At 26.8% G+C, this 22,588-nt stretch overlaps 2 protein-coding genes across 3 annotated transcripts in view; one reads left to right on the forward strand and one right to left on the reverse strand.

The window, feature by feature from the left end:
* Window positions 1-1,182: 1,182 nt before the first annotated feature.
* Window positions 1,183-22,315, reverse strand: LOC113557267 (MAGUK p55 subfamily member 6). Of its 2 annotated transcripts, XM_026962693.2 has the most exons (12): window positions 22,219-22,315; window positions 19,701-19,822; window positions 5,398-5,547; window positions 5,157-5,327; window positions 4,373-4,606; window positions 4,198-4,296; window positions 3,927-4,085; window positions 3,456-3,666; window positions 3,126-3,328; window positions 2,886-3,017; window positions 2,740-2,814; window positions 1,183-1,644 (listed from the first exon to the last, which is right to left on the reverse strand). In XM_026962693.2, exons 1-12 carry the CDS (start codon window positions 22,313-22,315, stop codon window positions 1,468-1,470), a joined length of 1,830 nt encoding a protein of 609 aa, XP_026818494.1. In that variant the 3' UTR covers window positions 1,183-1,467. The 2 variants fall into 2 exon arrangements, with proteins under 2 accessions (XP_026818494.1, XP_026818495.1); XM_026962694.1 differs by lacking the exons at window positions 19,701-19,822; window positions 22,219-22,315 and adding an exon at window positions 9,009-9,161 and having other exon boundaries at window positions 1,468-1,644.
* The window catches only part of LOC113557268, a 32,447-nt gene continuing 31,076 nt past the window's right edge, over window positions 21,218-22,588 (forward strand). The window contains exons 1-2 of the mRNA XM_026962695.1: window positions 21,218-21,353; window positions 21,423-21,497. Of these exons, the coding sequence (XP_026818496.1) occupies window positions 21,339-21,353; window positions 21,423-21,497 (90 nt within the window). The 5' untranslated portion in view covers window positions 21,218-21,338. The remainder of the gene's footprint in view (window positions 21,354-21,422; window positions 21,498-22,588) is intronic.

The raw sequence follows: 22,588 nt of genomic DNA on the forward strand, positions 1-22,588 counted from the left end.
TGCTATACTTGAAGATTGCACAATATTTATATTACACTATTCAAATTGATATAATGCGTGTAAGTTTATGAGTAAAACATTACACTTGTGAAAAATAATATTTAAATCATTACATTTATAACACTCAATATGAAATAGCAATAGTGCAAAGCTGAGTTAAATGGCAAATTATCAATGTACATGTACATGTGTTTGTTAATAAAAAAAAAAATAATAAATAAAATAAATAAAATTGATGAAATATATACACATTATCATAACAATACAATATAAAAATATAATTAGTAATTATAATTTTTAATGAACACAATATTCAGTTCTAATATTTTCTTTAAAAAAAAAAAAAATAATAAATTGTTTTAATTATTTGTAACCTACAAGAAAAAATAAATAGGTTTATTGGTAATATAATTAATCCTTAAATTATAATTTAGTTTTATATGAAAAATAAAAAAATTGAATTCTTTTCTAGTAAATAAGTCATCAGATGTTTATTTTTTATTTATACTGATATCTATTACCAGTACTTAATTGGTATTAAGACATCACAAAATTAGAAATAATCCCATGTTTAAACTATAAGAAATCACTAATTAAATTTAGAATTATTGAACTGAAAAAGTTATCATGAATCATTTTTTTTTCTATCCTAATCATTATCCACTTTAAACTTCCTAACTTATAAGCTTATACAATTTTAAAAGCGCACTATACTCTACTTTTTAATTAGAAAGTACTTGATAGATGTTTTGGTAGTTATAGTTTTATTTTGCAAAAAAAATGAGGTCAGTTAAAAAAAAAATCAGATATGCATTCAATTTATAGAATTTGCAATTAAAATGACAACCAATTTTTTTTTACTAAATCAGATATGTGCATAATTTAAAATGTGTAGTAAATTAATTATACTATTTTAAACTAATATTGGCTTTTAAATCAATCTTATAAGATATTTTGTAAATAGTGAAATATAATATTTTATATATTGCCAATTAGTTACCAATTTAATTATTATTATAACCATGCAAAAGTGAATTGTACAATTGATTAAATTAAAATATATGATAAATTTAACTTACCTATTGCATGTGTATGTTATTAATTTATTATAAATATTCTCAATATGTTTATATAAAAAAAAATTGTCAACAATAATAAGTAAAAAAAAAAAAGGACGGAGTACATATTCACAATAATAATAAATTAATGTTATTATTATTTGTAGGAACTGAACAATAACCAAGTAAGCAAATTAATTAGTAAATCCAATTTTATACATAATTTATAATAAAAACTTATTTAACATAGATCCTATTATAATCTTTATATTATAGTCTAAAAGTTATATATTTTTTTAAACTTACAATTGTATGGTTTTTTGTGATAAAAGTATGAAAAAGGCTAATCATTTAAGATGTATTCTATCAACTAGTTTAAAAGTAATGGGGATTAAATCTTTTTTTAATCTTAATATACCCAATTAACAGGTACCCATTGATGTTCGTTAGATATAATTTCCAAGGCTTCAACAACTTTACGGAATGTCATATCAAAATCTTCGTTAACTATAACTAGGTCTATGTACTTTTCATACATACGTTGTAAACAAGCACTTTCTTCCAATGATTTCTTTACGTCATCCTCCTAAAACATTTAAATAGATGTTTAAAAAAAATTAATTTTTTTATTTAATAAATATTTTTTTTTTTAACACAAATGTTAATTATTTTTCCAGTGAATTTGTTTTAAATATTTAATTATTTCAACACATGTCCCAAACAAGTACTTTGGTGAATTATTGGGAGTTTCATAGGCTAAACATAACACTAGGAATATGGTATTCAAATTTTAGCTAACAATGAAGCAAAATGCGTTTTAATATTCAATGTATAACATGTATAGTACATATTTAATTATATCAATATTTGTCTATGATTTAAACTATATACTATCAAACTATTTAAACTAATGAGATTATGGTAATATGCAGTCAATAAATCAAATAATTGACCAATAAAATTTATTTAATTATTTTACCATTTTAAAGATTTAAATTGAATTAAAAATGTATTAGTACCACTAAATATAATAAAATATAATATTACATAAATGTACTTATGAAAGTTCAAAAGTTTGGTGCACACAATTATTTAAATAATAAACAGTACCATAATTGGATAGCTAAAATCTGTAGGAATAATTATATTATTAAATTATTAAATTTCAAAAGTGAATTTTAAAATATATAAATCATAGTATTATTGTTATTATTATTATTATTATTATTATCTATATTTAACAAATTGTATTAGAATTTATAATCAACAGTATTAAGTGTTTAATTTTAGATCATGAGGTAGTGTTACACTAACAATGCCGGGTATCCGGATCTAGCATATTAATTACCCATGACAAAGTATAAAATTAGCACATTCTCATAATTCAGCCCCCCTCTAATATGCCACTGTTATTTGGTAATTTGGCTTCCCCATCCAAAACTTCCGAGATAAGTGCCCAGTTTACCTTCTAAATCTGGCCCTGTACACTAAAAATAAATATAATTCAGTTTGTTTCAAACTAAACTATAAAATAGTTTTTTTTTTAATGCTACACCTTACCATAACTACAAAATAATAAAATATTAAAAACAACTTTATAAAAAGAAGATTTGACTAGTCTACCTTAAAATTATTCTTTAATCTAATTTAATTCTGGTTTATTGATTTAAATAATAGTTACCTCATAAATCGACGCAAGCGATTCTAATGTACGGGCTCTTCTAGAACTATATCTAATGGAACTTTGGCGATCAAACTAAATTAATAAAATAAAAATAATATATAGGTACTACATACAATATTGATGTATTCTAATTTTCTACTTACTGTCAATGTACGACTAGAATACCCCATGTTCCTCGAATAATCATACAGGCTTTTCATTACCTCAACACCAGGTGCTGCAATGAAAATTACGTATGGCATAAATTCTGAAGAATTGTGAAGCATTTTTAAAGCCTAAAACATTGTTTTAATAAAAATTAAATATAATTATAGCTATAAATTACTTAAATTTCATTAATGTTAAGTTACATTAAGTAAATTAAGAATATAAACTATGCATACCACTGGACTGCAGTCCAAAACACACATTTTCCCTTGATTGATGACATCACGGATGGAATCCAAGTTTGTGCCATATAAATTGCCACCATTTTCACCATATTCCAGAAATTTATGCTCTCTAATATCATGTTCCATCTGATCGCGATCAATAAACCAATAATTTTGACCATTTTCTTCTAATTCTCTTTGAGGTCGTGTTGTATCTATAAATATGATTAAAATATAGACATACAACTAATATGAAACCATTTCAACAACTTTTATAGTTAAATGATACCATATTGATCAAATCATAGGCAGAGGAAAAATTTGTTTAAAAACTGTATTTACATGGTATAACTCCTGCAAATCTTTGAGGATCACTGTTTATTAGTCGACCTTTAAGTGTTCGTCTTCCCACGCCAGTTGTACCGATTATTGCCAAAGTACGTCTCTTAAAAGGAGGCATTTTTGTAACTTCTTCATACAATATCAATTCTGCTTTATCAAATTCACCATTCCATTTTGATTGATACATTTTCTTACACTTTTTTTTAGAAATCTAAAATAATTTTTATAATTTTATTACAAGATAAATTATTATTATTATTTGAACATAACTTATGATGAACCTAATATTAAAATTCAAAAACCATATTATGCAGTAATAGATATCTACTAACACATAGATTACAGTTTGGAATTTTGTTGATTTTTATATTGTCTTGAATCAGACATAGGTAATAGGTAAGTATATAGATCAAATAAATATTATATATTTTATACTTTATCTCTATACTATTGAAATTAAAATGTATTTACCCTAGTTCCACAAATACTAGTTTTATGAACATAGTCTGCTTCTGGAGCTACAAAAGCTTTTCTTCTTTCCTCCAATTCTTGGGATGGTATTAACCCAGGAAGTTCATTATCGCCCACTTTTTTTGCTTGCCACCAGTTGGGATCTTTCTGATCCAGAACCTGTATGCATGCATAAAAAATATAACAACCATTTAGATTTCTAAAAATAATTATTACATAAAATATATTAAATATTATAGAGCTTTTATAAATATACATGTTAAGAACTAACCTGGAGAATATCTCCATGTTTAAATGTTAAACCAATTTCTTTGCAAGGAATTAATGTGTCTTCCATAGGGTCATAATCAAACAATGCTCGCATATAACACTAAACAATTATACAAAAACAAAATTACAATTAGTAATTAGTACTAACAAATAATGTGAATCATTATTAAACTCACTTGCTGTGTTTGAATTGTATTTTTATGGAAAAATCCTGGAGCGATTCGAAATTGCAATGTATCTTTGCTACGGCTAACTTCATTTAATAAATCTTCAGGGCTTTCAACTCTTTCACCATTTACTTCTAGTATGACATCACCTTTTTTCAACAACCCTTGTTTATCAATTGTACCTCCAGCTAATATTCTTGCTACTATGAGATTTCCATTTTCGTCTTGTTCAACAGTTAAACCCTATATAAAGAGATTTGCATTTTATTTTTTTTTTCTATTGTATAAAATGTATAAATTATTTTTAAAAACATATGTCAATATAACATAAGTTTATAACTAAGAAGAAGTAACATATTAAGTTACAAATTTGCTCCTCCTACTTGTATCTCACTTATTCGATTATAAACATATAATGTAAAACCAAAACTGTGGGCTTTAGAGATACATATTAGTACCTTATTCTTATTCTTAACCCCCATTATAGCTATAATGATAATTGCATAGTAATATTTTTTTGTCAATGTGGGATATAGGTAATAAAGAATATTAAAAACATCTATTTATTTACAGGATTTACATGGATTGAAGTGAAAACATTTAGGCATATAAGTATCTATTTTAAGCCAATAATAATTAAATAACAAAAAATAATATTTTTAAATTTGACTAAATGAATCAAATTAAATTTAACATTTACAATTTATTACTATGAATGTTGAATTTGTTAATCTACTTATACATTCTGCGTGGGACACACTGACAAAACAATTATATGTAGCTTAATACTCACCAATGGTTCGTCTGGTTTTTTTCGCAATCCAATTACTTTGTATGTTTGGGTAGACATTTTAGTTCCGTTCTGTTGTTGTGGCGGTGAGGGAGGAGTTGGAGGTAAATCAGAGGTATCTAATGTTTTCTTCAGTCTCTTTATTGCTATTTTATCATGTACTTCTAAAAGGGCCTAAACATTAAATTAAATTACCTATTAAAAAAAAAAATTAACACAAATTTTTGTTATAAACAAAACTGACCTTAAAATGTAATTTGGTAATTATTGATAGTAAATCTTTGGCCACTGGATGTTTTGATGACGTACAGTGATGGCACAATTCGATCAAAGTTTGCTTTGAATTGTTGGCTACTGGTACACACGTTTCGTATTCCTCCAAAGAGTTATGAACCTGTACAACAAAACGAGTAGTGACATTAATTTTCCACATGGTTTTCAAGAATAATAATTATTATGTTTATATTTCAACAATGATGAAATAATTTGAAGAAAGAACGATAATATTTTTTATAGTCTTATTATAGTAGGTAAGAGAACTATTTATATAGTATTTTCTTCGAAGTAAATTATCAATTATACAATAATATGACGTTAGTGTTTCCATGGTAATATGAATGGAATTTATATATCCACAAAACATGTAAAAGAAGTTTTTGGCATACTTTATATAATATTCACATTAGGTATATGAAATCAATACAACAAAATTAAATAGCACATAAACAACTCAAAAGTTGTAAACATACAATACTATACATGCAAACTGTACTGACTACACGCACGACTATATGAGTCATAAGTCATAATTCATAACATATTGTCATGTTGATACAATCACTGCAAGTAGAACAACGACATACAATTATAATTATTAATTAGTGGTCAGAGATGAGATGGTTTGTTCTCATTTATCATCAATTTTCAAATTATCAATAGGTAACTGCAATTATTGCAATTATTATATACGCCAAATACCAAACATATATACCGTATAAACAGCGTAGAAGTACTGTAGTTATTAATTGTAATAATAGTTCAAAACACAATTTTTCATACTGTATCAAATATATTATATTAGTACATGCTTATCGCTTAGCTAGTATATGTTTCTATACACTCATTTGTACAGGCTGTGATTCAAACTACATCTGTTAGTAGTTCCATATAATTTGTTTCGAATATCCAAACATTTTAAACACAATATTGTATAATTTGTCTTTAGAATATTGACAAAGAATCGATGAATAAATTTGTAATTGCAACTTTGTAAGCATTGTATAGTTTTTCATACGATCTTTAAGAGCAATAATTATTGACTATTGATATAAATGGGTGTTTACGAAAAAATTGCCTAAGTAAAATTAATGTACATTATTATTTATTAACCTATGTCTGGTAAGTAACGGTGGACCGCGATCTCGAAGTTAATATATTATTATATAGACGACACACCCATGTACATAATGAACAAAATAATTCGACGAGTTAATTTCGATCCGTGAAAGAAGTGGGGAGAAAAATGGAACGCAACTGCGTGACAATTTCGCAGAACCTTGTAAAACGTCGTGTTTGAAGAAAAAATATCAAACTGAGACTATATAAATGTCATAACTCATAATAATAGATGTATAAATTGTATCATTATACTATAATATATGTGATGATATATGATTGAATGACTCACGTGTATTCATATTAATATGAAAAACATAAAATTAATTCGTTAAAAAAAAAAGATAACAAGGACTATTATGTTTAAGAACACGAATACACGACTATACTGTCTCGTTAACAATACATTGAAATAATAACTGTTAAATGTACGAGCCTTTAGAATATTGTCTTGAAATTGTTAGTTTATAATATAATGATTAGTCATCGAATAATCACATACGAGTAACAGGTAACATTGAATAATAAACGTAAGTATACGTATACTTGTATCAGTGTAGTAAAAACCTAGAAATTACTCATAAATTATAATAATTTTTAGTCCGGTTTTTATTACCAAAAAAACAAGATCAAATTTGTATTATTTTTTTTATCTTAAATTAGAATACCATAACAATCAATAATCTATTATAGAAATAACTAATAAGAAGTCTTTTTTTTCTCTAAATATTTGTGATTTTTTGCTTGTTAATATTTTATTTTACCCCACGTTTAATTTTATATTTTACGTTATTTTACGCTAAGAAGACGTCGTATTCATAGGTGTTAACTCCTATCATATACTAAAGCATAAAATAGAAAATTTTACTAAAAACAATCTATTTTATTTTGTTATTTTATTAAAGTGATTTCTTGGATTTAAAGGTAAGAGTATTATCTAGGGCATTTATGTATTTAAAAATGTTATAATTTACTTAAAAAAATGTGTTCAATAAGACAATTATTTTCTTACTACTACAAGTACTACTAACTATACTTGATTTTAAATTTGATAATAGATTAGGTCGATTTACTTTAGTATCAAAAATAATAGAGTATAATTATTGATACTTTATTTATTATTTTAAATATATTATGAGTTAGTAAGACGCAGTCGATACATGCAGATACGACGTCCTTTTAAAGCAGTCACAACAGATAACGACAAAATGCTATCAAACGACGCGTTTAGGTCTCCGTAAACAACAAAAAAACTACTGCTGGACATGTCAATGTCTTGCCCTACCGCACCTTGTCTAAAAGTAAGCAGGTACTCATTCTGAAAGAGAGGCATTACTTCGAGTTTGCGCGTAGTGACGACGACGATTTTTGATGTATACAAAACCAGAAATTGTCTACAAGTTTACAACATCGATATATAGTATAGCAACGGAGGTGACGCTGGTGACGAACAGGTGTAAACCAAACACTGACTACAGATAAATAGGTATATAATATATACTTGTTAAGTATTTATTATGCTACTCACAAAACATGTTAATGCCACCATTTTTTTTTAATTCATAAGTTTATCACATTAACTCAGTCGGTTTTTATAAGTTTAGAACGATTAATTAAAAAAATGAACAGGGCGTATTTCTGATTGGTCAAAGCTTCATCGGTGCGAGGCAGTGTTACGCCTGAAAATCAAATTCGACATATTTCCTAATACTATATAATATACTTGTAGAGTTGTAGGTGCTTAATCTAGTACTTCCATATACTTAAGAAGTTAAGACTTAAAAGTTCTTAAGTATACCCATAGAAATGATAATAGTATTAGGCATATGCTATTTGCAACTCATGTGCATAGTGCATACTAATTATGTAGGCGTTAGCCAATAGACTCTAGGTCACGTATACGTGGTTTCGTAGAGATTTCAACGTTTTTCAAGGCGATATAATGTTTTCAAATGTTTAATGATCATGCATCTATTGAATACAAAATGCGTATGTGTAACATCGTCTAACTACTAAAACGAGTTTCACGCAAAGAAAACTGCATAGGTAGAAATTGTTTGGCGATTTGTTGTGGATCGTATGAACAATAGATAACTGGTAATAATAATATTGTATTCGCTACTTCGCCAGAATCGCTGACATTTTGGGCGCCACTGTAATTGGTTTTGTAGCTCGATAACGTAATATGATATTAATTGTTTACGATCGGTTATAAGAAAATTAAATAAAGTCTTTTCGATGTACCTAATTGTACCGGGTAAATGAAGCGAGCGTAGCGGGGTGGGGTCATGTGGATGAGAGGGGAGAGGAACCTAAAAAATGAGTACGCTGTTGGCTTGTCTTACGTATAATAACATGAAAATCTTGTTATCGGTTACTACAAAATGAAATAAACTCGAACGGCAGGGACGAGACAGAATAAACCAAATACAATATAATAATATAATACACAATCATTACCTGTTTACGGACTCTCCAAATTCCATCAGCAGAGGACGAAAAAAACTCGTATACACACCTGATTCGTACACGTACGCGGCACACACTGCCCAAGCACAACGGTCGTCGGCGACGACTCGTAACACTACGCGTTCCGTTGACGGGCGTGCACTGACACGCGCACGCGCACTAGGTAGGACAGCCGACAGCGTATAATATTATAATATTATAATATTATAATAATATGCTGCCCACGCGTACCTCTCTTCCCCGATGACCAACGTCACAATTTACGTGACTAATGAGTAATGAAAATATCGCGAATACGATAACGTAAATATATATAATATTATATTATAAATAAATAATAATTGTCATTATTTTTGTAATTCCGTCCTTGGGTCAATGCGAAAAAATGATGTTAACGATTGTTTTAATGATTGACGATAACTATTTATTAGTACCTAATTAGTAATTACTATGCAACAAAATTACAGTCAAGCGGTTCGCGGTTATCAATTTTTCTGTTTTTTTGTTTTGAGTGAAAAACTACACAAAATATTGGTTCACTGTAATTTGTAGTTAGCGGGAACGCGTACACGGACGATCGTGCGAACCATTGATACACTGACTGCCGTCTGCATTTCAGAATACCGCATTATGAGTTACGACAGAGAAAACAATAAATAAAACGAACGAGCGGAGAGACGGGCCGAGTTTCGGAGACGGGAGTAGTGGTAGACGACGGTGGTGCGTGCCTCCTACCTAAATGCTATTTATTTTTTTGTCTCAAACACGACCTACACGTTCATACACGCTTGCCGAGACGACGGCGCACATACAGGTGGTTTTCGTTTCTTAACGGATTCCAGTTGAAAACATTAAGAATTATTCTCAACTACAGGTTCGCCGCCCGCTCTTCCTATCCACACCTGTTGTATACTTGTATGTGATCGTGTATAATAATAATAGGTATGTGTACAGGTAGTTGTAATAATAATAACATAATGATTAAAATATTATTCAGGGTCTCCAAACGGAGATTCTTTTACTTCGGTCGTTCACGTTTCGAACCCAACAGCATACAAGTCACAACTGAAGCCTGCAGGTACGCGTCGTCAAATTTTCTTTTTGTCTTTTCATTCTTGGTATGATCATCATTTTTTACGCATTGTGTACGTGCTCACTGCTCTGACAACAATATAGGTGTACCATAATATTACAATAATTCCATATCGACGAATGACAACCATGTTATACAGCAAACTACGCGTGTATAACATGTTTAAACACTAAACTCATACACCTTCATAGTAGATACATATATTAGGTATTAGGTACCTACATATCATAAACTAATCATACTATATCCATATTTCATATCCATTTAATCGTGGACTGAGGGTTATATAGAGAGAGTAAAATGTTCTCTTGAACTTCTCAACTTTTGGGTTAAACTTTGAGAGATTATATATACGCGAGTATACACCTAATATCTATGTATTATACGAGTTGTAGGTATCATGTATGTCGTGTAATATTTCTAAAACGCTTTTCAATGTTTACACTTGAACACACCTTTAACTTTCGTTTCTCATTCTCACAACAGCAGTATAATAGCCCAGTAAACACTAAACAATTATACATAAATAAATATATGAACGAACGTTTAATATTCATATGTTTTTAGTTAAAATATAGTATATATTGTAAATTATGTATTTTGTTTAAAATTTTAAAAGGTAGGTGTTCCTAACTATTCTTCATGTTCTAAACCAGTGATCGGCAACCTTTTTGAACTCTCGGCCCCACATTCACGAATTAAAAAGAGTTCGCGGGCCGAACAAAAATAAAATTGTTATATTTTTAAACTATTTACTATGGAAAAAAATACTGCTTAAAACTTTAAAATGATTAAATATATAAAAAAAATGTCACCGTTCTAAAAATTTAAAGCGGGCCACCGGTTGCCAACCACTGTTCTAAATATATTATGAACATTATTACTAATGTCTAATTTGTCTATACTACATTTAACCGGCTTATAGATTATAATACGTATAGTATATGTACCTATAATTTAGAGTAGATATTTAACTGTTTCGTTCAATTCCGGCGATTGTACCTATTACCATTGATTTTAAAATCAATGCTATTACCTAGTACCTACATACTATAATGATAGCAACAAATTATTAAATATAAAGTAAGTAGATATATTCGGATTTTTAATAATCAAATTTTAAAATATTATACCTTTTTTTCCGTCATAACCGACAACGCCGCGGGATCTGCTTTCGCATTGCTTCCGCCGCGCAAATATTCTACCCATGTCCTATAACTTCATATAAAATAATACAAATCTATTTATGATCTACGTTAAAAAAACATAATTTTAACATTATCACCAAAAATATACGAATACTGCAGACATATGTATATACTATATAATATACATTTATTATTTATCGTAAATATCAAATAAGTAGCTAATCATCAATGTGAGATCAACCAACCAATAATCAACGTAGTTTTATAACGAAAAGTTACGATTGCATATATTATATTATATATAGGAATACAAAGGTACGTATCGTAAACGTAAAATGAGCCTATTTAACGTAAATTATACATTTATACCATTACGATATAAACATATAAATACCAAAATTATCTATATTATAAACACAGATTAAAAAACTAGTAAAAATCTCCGTTTATGTATAATTTTATTTTATTTAATTAAATTATAATTTACAATTAGTAATTACCTATGTAGGTTTTATGTAAAACGATATTTACATTTTATGTAATAAGATGTTTATACAGTATAATATTATTGTTATAATATATAATCAGCTGTAAATATTGAATAATAACAGCCTATACAAATTATGTTGGTAAAAAAGTGTGCAAATGATGGATATATCATATGGTGGTATACTGGAATGAGAATATATTATTATGTTAATATAAGTACAGCGTAGTCTTGTATGGGGCGTATTTACCATTTTGCAACCACTTGTAGCATTGAAAGTAAGATAATAATATATTATTTTTATTAATATTAGTTGGTACTAAATATTTATTCAATAAATGACGCTTCGTGCGTGTTGTCCGAATTTCAGTCTTGATGTTGGGTAATGCTTGTTTATTTATCGATATTCAAAAAAAATTATCAAAATAAAAAGAAATCGCTAAAAAAATACTTTAAGTACCTACGTAAAAATAAATTTAATGCACTAAAATACTCATAAACTAATAGAAAATGATTGTCAATAAGCTTTTAGCGAAAATAATTAACACGTTCTTAATGATATTATTATATGTTATTGAATAACTTGGCTTCGCTCACGTGTTAAATAATCGATTCGTATAGAAGTAAATACATTGGTTTTTTTATTATAATTAAACCATTTAAAACATAACCATCATATAGAATAATTTTTATAATTTAACTTTATTTATGATATTTACAAATGATTCTATACTGAGTCACTCAATTTTAAAATGACTGAAGTCAAAACTTCTTGGTATATCACATTCATAGTTTTAATTTATATCTAAGACAAAATCTCTATCAGACAAAAATAATAATAAAAAATAGGGCGACGCGGTGACACCCAGGAGAGTATTAAAACAAATCTATGAAATTAAAATTGGAAAAAAGGTAAGTAGTGTTGTCACAGAATTGGAACATAAAAAAATTCCTGTTCTTTTATCTATGTATAAAGATAACTTAAATAATATTTTATATTTGTTTCTTATCGCTTATTGACGAACGTATTGTATAAAGGTGTAACACGCGTAATAATAATATTCATATTATAGCATACAATAGTACTTAAATAAATTATTATAAGAATACACATGTATATGTATGCATATAGATTAAAAATTACTAATTTTAATAGTTTTGTTTCATAATTTTTTAATTAACTTAAATAATTGGTAACAGGTAAATTATACATCAATGTTAAACTTCGATATAAAGATATCGCCATACATTTTCGGGTAAATACAAATTATGTCGATAATTATAAATTTATAAATATATCATAAGTTAACACTAATTGAGTAGATAATCGGAAAAAATCGAAAATAAACTCTATAAACAACTATAGGTAGCATCTACTATCTACGTTGACATATATCTCTGCTGTGGTTAACCGCTAATATAATAGTTCATAAATTATAATTATTACAAAATAAATTTAAAACAATTTTTTCAGTCAATATACACGGATACACACAAAATATAAAACCGTATAGAAAGTAAAATTCTCGAATTTTCGGATGCTAGTGCCTACTGCGCCTGTAAGTAAATAATCAATTCATCACAAACAGTAATATACATATAGTGTATATTATTACATCTTTTATATTTCACCCGTAGGAAAACAGAAAACATCTATAAAACAGTATTTCAGCTAGTGGCGCAACTAGAAAAACATATCGAATGGGGGAGGGGGTTACATTATACATTAAAATATGTACATAAGATAAGTATATAGGTTATTATACTAGGCCTCGGAGAAATTTCAGGGGGGTATAACCCCTTAACCCCCTCCCACTGGTTGTTCCATTGATTTCAGTTAGCATACTAGCTACCTTCGTATGAAACAGGCTTTAACATATTATAGTAGTTATCAACTTTCGATATAGTTTTGAAGTTTGAAAAATAAAGTTTTAGAATATTTCATATTACCAAGTAGGTAAGTCAATAATTTTACTGCCTTAAGACAAAATATAGTTAAAAAAACTATCTGCATAATATCTGATTCGGTGTTCTTTCATTTATGATTAAATTAATTTTAATATTGAGATCGCAACTTTTTAAAAAGTATGCATATTAAATAAGAAATGTACAAGGTAAAGTTTTTGTTAATAACAATTTTATTTAAGTATCTGGTAGGTACATCTTACATATATTAATACACCAACGTTTAAAGTAAACAAAATACTAAAAGTGTTTAATAAGAAACTGATACTAGGTTTTTATTGGCAACAACCGCATTGCTGCTATTGATATGCTTAAACATCCAACTTATTTTTCCAAAATCAAATTATCCGTGACCTCGTGGATAGGAAAGTAGATAAATTCGTTGATAAATAAAATGTTAATAGTTTTTAGTACACTTATGATTATTATGTAAGAAAGTGGTATTAACAAAATTCTAACCAGTTATATCAATTATTATTAATCATGTACAAACATTAATTAATTGTACGTTTTTAAAATAATCTATTCTAGTATTGTAGAAACTATAAGGAAGCTGTTATATAGGTAATACAATTGTATGGCTATTTTAAGCAAAAATAATTAAAACGTGGTGGCTACTGGCTATCGAGTATAGGTATCGGTACAGACGTACAGAAATTTTTTCTAATTAATTTCCTCCAGGCACATTTTAGATGGAGTATTTATGTCAAAATGTATTATTGATCGTGTTACTAACAAAACAAATTACTCTATACATTAACGAAAAATATCTAAGCTCATTTAATAGGAATAATAAAAAATTAAATAAATGCACTTATGTACGGGGAATATTGTGTTGATTTTTCAAACATTTTATTTATATATAGGTTTTAATATTAAAATGTTGATGAATTTTTAAATGAGTACTATAAATATTAAATAGTTCACATATTCTCGTGATCTTGAGGAATCTCGTAAAATTTAGTATAAAGAATTTTTACATTTGATCCTTCAAAATTCCAACTGGATCCAATTTAATACCAACTGAAACCTGAAACTACTCCTTGAAGTTAAAAATCGAAGACATTTTTGTACTATAAAAAGAGTCTTCAAACACAAATAATAATTTTTAAAAATAGTAAATACATTGCATGTAACATTAACACATTACAATATGTACAGCGTACACTATACATTTTACAGTTAACAAACAATGTGTTGTTGCATGAGTGAACATTATACCTAAGATATTTATCCAAGAAAAACTTTCTCCGCCACTCAGAGTTTTAAAATATAAACTTATGTATAATATGCAAGTATGTCATCACATATATAAAACTGAATGAAAATACGAACTTTCATTTGATGCCTACTTACTTCATAGCATTTTACTTTTAATTCACATTTGAGTAAAGAAAATCTTTAATATTATTATTAAATAACTCATACATTATTAAATACAATAAACTACCATAGACTATACAGTAAAATATATGTGTACATAATAAGAAAATAAGAATTTATACCCACATTATAACTAATAAAACTTATCATTAAGTTATTAATCGTCTATTAAAGCATTATATACCTAACAGTTAACACAGCAATATCAGATTTGTAAAAAAAAAGAAACTCGTCTATTAATGTGAATAAATATTTGAGTCAAATCGTAGAAAAACTTGATAACTGATACAACTGCAGACTATATAATATATTTCGTAGTACAGGTTGAAACAAGTTCAAGTAGTCTCATATTGTGTATCCAATTATTCTCGCAACTATGTTTTTCTTGTTTTATTATTTATGCATATGGTTTCTTTGTATATTATATTTCAATTGCTAGTTTTGAAAGTAGATACTTTATGTACATAGTAAATACATGTGACATGCATTTTCAAAAACACGGGGACAAGTATCTAAGTTCATCATCCTATTATTTTTTTTTTTTTTATTAATATCAGTAAAGATTACTAGGCCTCACTGAGTTTAAACTCAGATAGATCATCAATACAACGAAGACTCTTATAGATTTAACTATTTTATAGAAAAAATCCTAATAACAAAATATGAAATCATGATTATATTGTTTGACTTGTTTGAAAAATATTAATGTTAAAATAAATGTTTTCTAATTACTTATTTATGGGAAAATATTAATGACATAAACAATATCAAATATTTTACAGATAGGTCAAAGTTAATTACAATTGGTATATAAAATCGGTTGTTAAAATCTACGCACAACAATTATAATAATTCTTTTAAAATGGTTAAAATGAGTATTGATATTGAAACTGTATTTAAGTTGTATCCCGAATTATATAAGGTGAACATACAACATAATACCATTAATACCTAAAAGTTAAGTCCCGGATTCATAGATTCAGATCAGACAGAGGAATGTATTGGTTTAACAATTAAGTGTTTTAACAGAAATGTTTTTGGATTGAGTACAACTTTTTTTTCTGACCGATTTCGTGTTGCAGTTTCTCATTACAACCTTGTTAACCTAATTTAGTTGTATTAGAACTCATCTTTATAAATAAAATTATAAAATAAAATCAGTATAAATGTACTCTAAGAACCCGTAAAACCATCATATTCTTGATTCACTATTTTCCGTGATGCAACGGATAGCAAACAGTCAAATAGACAATAGTATACGTGTGGCTTGTAGATTGGGGAAAAGGTCTAAAACTTCCACCTTACAGTATAGGTACTATCAACATAAATTGTGATTTTCATTATTCTTCAAATGAAAAAATGCTTTAGCCGTAATAAATCAAACAAACCGTTGAAATTACATCGAAAATTAACTGTATAAAAAATTCTATATATTTTAAAGCGAAAAAATAAAATCTAGATTTGTAACATTTTGAATTATCCCCATATAAAATATACAATAAAAAATGCTTAAAATATAGGCTGCCTGTGTGGGACTGACTGTCTCTCTGCTCAAAATGATTTTTCGTATACCATTTATCATTGAATTAAAATTGTTAAGTTGTATTCAAACTGTAGTGTTCTTATACTATACATTTATAAATATAAACTTATTAGGATATTTTTTAACTGATACGAGTAATTTATTTATTTTTAAAAATTACCTATATTTTATACTAAAAAAATTATTGTACAAAATAATACTCATAATTAGTTTTGCCTTAAACAAAATAATTCAAATTTTTAAAAATATTTTTTACATAATGCTTTTTGTTTCGATAAGACAGTATCAAACAAATCGATATTTAGTACTCTTTCCATTTTTATTTTATTGTGAAAACGTTCCTATGTTTCGTACAGAGATAAATATATTATGCGCGTGAACCGTTTCTAATGAATATTGTTTTTTTTAATTACGTCAAAAATTATTTTTCGAGTAAATATTTTAAGCTGTTTTAAAATTTGTAGAAAAAAAATCGAAAATATGTATTTATATGCACTATAAATTATAAATTTTCAAACTTCAAAATTGTTTTTTATGTCAGTTTATTACAAATAATTTAAAGTTAGCCTTTTCCTCCAATAATGTATACCCACAACGCCTAGTACCTTAATAAAAGTCGACAAGGAATACATTGTAATAAATAATATATATTTGAAATTCAGTGAGTGATGCCTCAGATTGGTATCTGCTAATGTAAAATAGGACGCATTCAAAAAATTATAATATTGGCAAGTATGATTAGTTTTAGAAGAAACGAAAATAGAAAGTTTTTTGTTTATGTAATGGAAATAAATTTTAAATTATGAGTGGAGCGATGAATGTATTGATTTTACAATGATGTGTGTGTTTTTTTATGATGGTCAGCAAATTGGATCTAGCTTGTAATTGTTAGAGGTTAGAATTAAATATGCCTATTATTTTACAAAGTATAGTTAAAAAAATATACAAAAAAGTTAAGGAAAAACGAGAATTTTTACGCAAAACTAGTAAGCATGATTAATGCTTATAATACTTAAGACTCGACTTAAAGTAATTAAGAATGGGTATATCGTAAATGTAACGGTTTTTTTTAAATGAGTTTTTGCTTGAATAGTATGATATTGGAAATCAAACAGTCTTTTTTTAAAAGCATCTTAAATACATTCAATAAAAAGTTTCTAGAGTTTCTAGTCAATTAATAAATTCCAAGATTGTAAGTTTTGGCCAAATTGTACTGCGAAAAATTAACTTATATATTATTCATCCACTGTCTAAGTATATTATTTTAATTTTAATTTGCAAGACATTGTGTTTATAATATTTCGTTCAAGAAATTTTTTTATGAACATAGACATGTTGACATGTACGTAGGTACTAGTTACTAATAATTGTTAAGAAAATATGTGAATTGTACAAGCGCATGTGTAATTTGATTAAAATCACAGGGATGTACGATTAATATAAAAGTATTTTATATATTTTCTTTTATTACAAATGAAGATGTGTGCTAAAATAAGTTATAATTTTAGAAATTTTAGGAATTCTAATTTTAAAAATTCAAATTTGGGGAGTGAGAACATGTACGTTGGATATAATCACTCATGTAAGCTGTAAGCACATATTATATACATTATGCACCTATATAAATAATATATTAAATGGTTTATTTGATATATAAGATATAAAATATGCCAAATTGTGTTTAGGTATTTAAAATAATTATGATGATTATATTGACATTTTGCTACCTATATTGTTTTTAATCTAAATATTAATATCTTAAAAACTAAATTATATTATTAGATATAAGTTAAAACCAATAAGTTATAACACGTACATATTATTATCTTTATATATTGGCTATTATTAGTGTAAATTGTAGTAAACTATCAAGAAGTAACTTCGTGAACAATCTATGAGATAACAAAAAAAATATTTGAACATTTATGAATAATTAAAATATTATTTAAATTATATAAGTATCTACCTATCAATGTTTCGCAATATATGTACATGAAATCCAGATTGGTCATAAATATTATTATTCACACGATTTTAATCATTATAGTTATCTATACAAAATTACAATATGATATAAACATACAACGTTAATAAGAAATAATTATAACTATATAGAATATAATTGTAGTCACGTTTTTATAATATCAATAAATAAAACAAATGACCTTTAAAGTTTCTCAAGACAAATAAATACAATATGATACCGCAGTACGTTCTACAAACAGAATAAATTCACTACTAAATTATATTGTTTGGAATAAAAAAAAATACCAGAGAAGTTGATATATAGTAAATTTTGAGAGTAACTTGTTATTAAGTAGATTAGTCGATTGGTCTAATTTATATGTTAAAAGACAATTGTGCTTATTGATATTTTTAAATTGCCACGAGAAAAATGTATGTTTACTTTGCATAATAATGTATAATATTACCAATTTTTTATAAAAAAATTTTAAATAATTTTATAATTTAAAATGTCTTTAAATTACTTAAAAATTGTATCGTGTAGAAATAATTTGACAGTGAAATGTTTTAAGTTCTTACGAAATAAAAAAAAAATGTTTAAAGATAAATTGTTACTTTAGGTTTAAATATCTAATATCATTAATATTTAAAATTTAATCTGTCATAAAAAATACACGTGACTTTACTAAAGTATACTAAACTAAATACTCTATATAGGTACATGAACATTTAATTGTTAACATATCTTTTATACAGGCAATATTTTCGATTAACAAGGAAAAAATTGTTCTATTATGTTGCGGCACAATTTGTATTGCTAAATTTTGTAAACCCCCCCGAAATTTTTTTTTGTGTACGTGCCTGCTTTTATACATACTCATTACTAAAAGTTCATATAATTATAATTAAAAAAATAAATTTAAAACTGTATGTAAAACATTCTACGTATATTTTACCTATAAATTGTAATATGTAGATAATACTCTACGTAATAATAGGTACAAGATACTCTTGTTATTTCTATCATCATTCAACTCCCATCATCTAAGTATAATCATATCATATTTTATTTTTCATAATATCAATAAATTAAACTTACCTTAATTAATGACTCAACGGTGGGATTATCCATTAAAGTTTTCAAAAATATTATATCAGTCTCTTTAGCCTTTACATGATAATTGATTTCGTCCATGTTATCACGAACATGTTGAAATGCAGCTATATCAAACAAAATACAAACATTTTAAAATTAATGATTACATAGTATGTATCCATAAATTATTTTAAATGATAGTATACTTATATGCATATTATATTATAATAGTGAATTGTGAAATAATATCACAAGTATACATATTTTTTACGTAGATGATAACTGTCAATAATAATAATTATCTTTCATAAAGTCAAAAAAATGTTTTATTGTTACAGTCGATAGTCGATATGAATATTTTTCTAAGCCCTAATTAGGAACTCAAATTAAGTATACGAACTAATAAGTGGGGCAGTGAAACGGCTGATTTAAAAATTAGATTTTTTTGATAAAATGGTTTAAGATAGAGATGTTTACTAAATATTAGTTCAAAAAAAAAAAAAAATACTCCAATTAGTAAACACGTTATGGTAAACAACGTACTTTTACAATAAATAATAGTTTACAAAAATAACTACCTTCATTAACATACATGCATATCCTTTTATTAATCTTGTAAACCATGTTCTAAAATATTTAAAATATTGTACTCCTAGTTAAAATTTAAATTCTAGTAGACTATAATGCCTACTGTATATAGTGTAGGTACTCGTAATCTTATAATTTTATGTTAACTTTAAATTATAAACAATTCCAGAAAGCTATATATAGCTATATAGAACCATTAACTAAGATAAATAAATAAATATATAAATATTAGTTCATGGTTGATATATTTTATCTTAAATTAAACATCACTCTCAAATATTAAATATACTGTTTTTAATACATATATTAATAATATTGATTTGATAAATAATTTAGTAATAACTAATAGCTACTAAACAGTTTCAATTCTGTGTCTTCAGTTATTTATCGTATAATGTAATTTTAAAAAACGTAAAATATCCTTACAACAATAGTCAAAAAAGTTTCTTTTCATAATTTTTATGAATATGTTGTATTGTTATTTGTTACTGTATTTTAAGATAAATTTATCAAAACTACGAAAAAAAAATGAACGGAAATGATTTATAAAAATTAAAAAAATACAAAATCTGTAACAGTGTAATTACAATACACACTACTAACAATAGTGCCTAAAATTTTATATTATAAATTTAATTTATAGTGACATATATAACACCCGAGTTAAATGCACATAGAAACACTTAAGTTATACTCATATCTGTATTCTGTAAGTAATTGTCGTCATTTGAAAATAATGTTTGTACAAGAATAATAAGTAATAACCATAGTTATATGACGTTACGAAACAATATTTGTATTTAGATAAGTTCTACCTTCTACTATAGCTGTATAGTGTATAAAACGGTTATGAACCATTAGTTATATTCGTATATGTATAAGTATAATGCTTACGTAAATGGAATAATATGAAGATTGTTAATTGTGGATAGAGAATTAAGTGACAGTTAAACCAAGTCGTCAACAAAATATGATTATTTATTCTACTATAAACGAGTATACAAATTCGGCGATTTATAAACTAAATATAATAATTATATAGTACGAATCATTATGATGATGATGTTGGTAATGATTTGACGGCCTTTTGTAGTAGGGACCGAAAAAAATATTAATTTTTATCAATGCATGTTTTAGGATTATGAACGTTTAAAACTGACACATACAGGACATACAAGACTAAAAGAAATATTGCCATATTCTCGTATAGTCGTATGTATTACTTGTATTTTATTGATGATAATTAGGAAATAATTATGTACCATATAAAACCAGTGAGATAATATTATGTGTTAAAATAAGAAATAAAAAAATTAACAACGAAATTTGCAAATTAAAATACAATAATTATATTATAAAAAAAGGTTATTTTAATTTTGTACCTACGAAAAAAATAACGTTCGATACGACTATATAATATAATATATAGTCGTCCGTCATAGTAATACATAAGATTATAATAAATTTCAAACACCCACGTTTAATAGATTTTGTACGTTATACGATGATACATTTTCGACTTTCGTTGAAGAAATAATATAATTTTTTTTATACATTTCAAAATGTTTATGGTTGGACGACGCCTCAAAAGTTCCTATCATAAAAATTTAAATTTTCTTGAATAAGTGAAAATAAAAATAAGTATATGATACCTACAATTCATTTAAAAAATACACATTGATCTACATACGGACCAGGTTTGTAATTGTATGGTGTGATGAAAAAAACGTACCTATGTGAATATCTACCTACCCCCCCCCGGGATCTAGAAAACAATTGGAAATCACGAAACTTTAAAAATAATATAATTTTCTAAATGTAATTTGCACGGAGCTGCTGTAAGGATCCTATAGCCCTCTAAACGCCGCTTCTTATTTATGGGACGGCGGATACAAAATATATCTGTACATATTTTTCCGTTTAAAAACAATACCGTTATCGTGGACCTTGTGCGACGAGACGTGATCGACGCTGGCCATACTGGCCAACAACTCGCGTCGGTCCGACTTGTTCCTGACGAAGAACACCATTATCACGCACACGACGTCACTAGGACTGCGCACAAACGAATATTTATCTTATTATTTTACTATATAATATCGAACCGGGACGCGCCGAAACGTCGGTCGGTCGGTCCAAGTTGTTGTACGACACTCGAAGACGGACAACACTTGCGGCGGCGTATACGATATGCACGCCACGGCGAACGTGCACCGACTACCTTCTGGTTTCTACCTACGGTCGGACTTGCGCCCGGACGCGACGGCGACGGCGGCGGCGTTGAATAATAACCGAACCGAAAA

Source organism: Rhopalosiphum maidis, chromosome 3 (assembly GCF_003676215.2).
Source record: "Rhopalosiphum maidis isolate BTI-1 chromosome 3, ASM367621v3, whole genome shotgun sequence".
In the NCBI taxonomy this organism is placed as follows: domain Eukaryota; kingdom Metazoa; phylum Arthropoda; class Insecta; order Hemiptera; family Aphididae; genus Rhopalosiphum; species Rhopalosiphum maidis.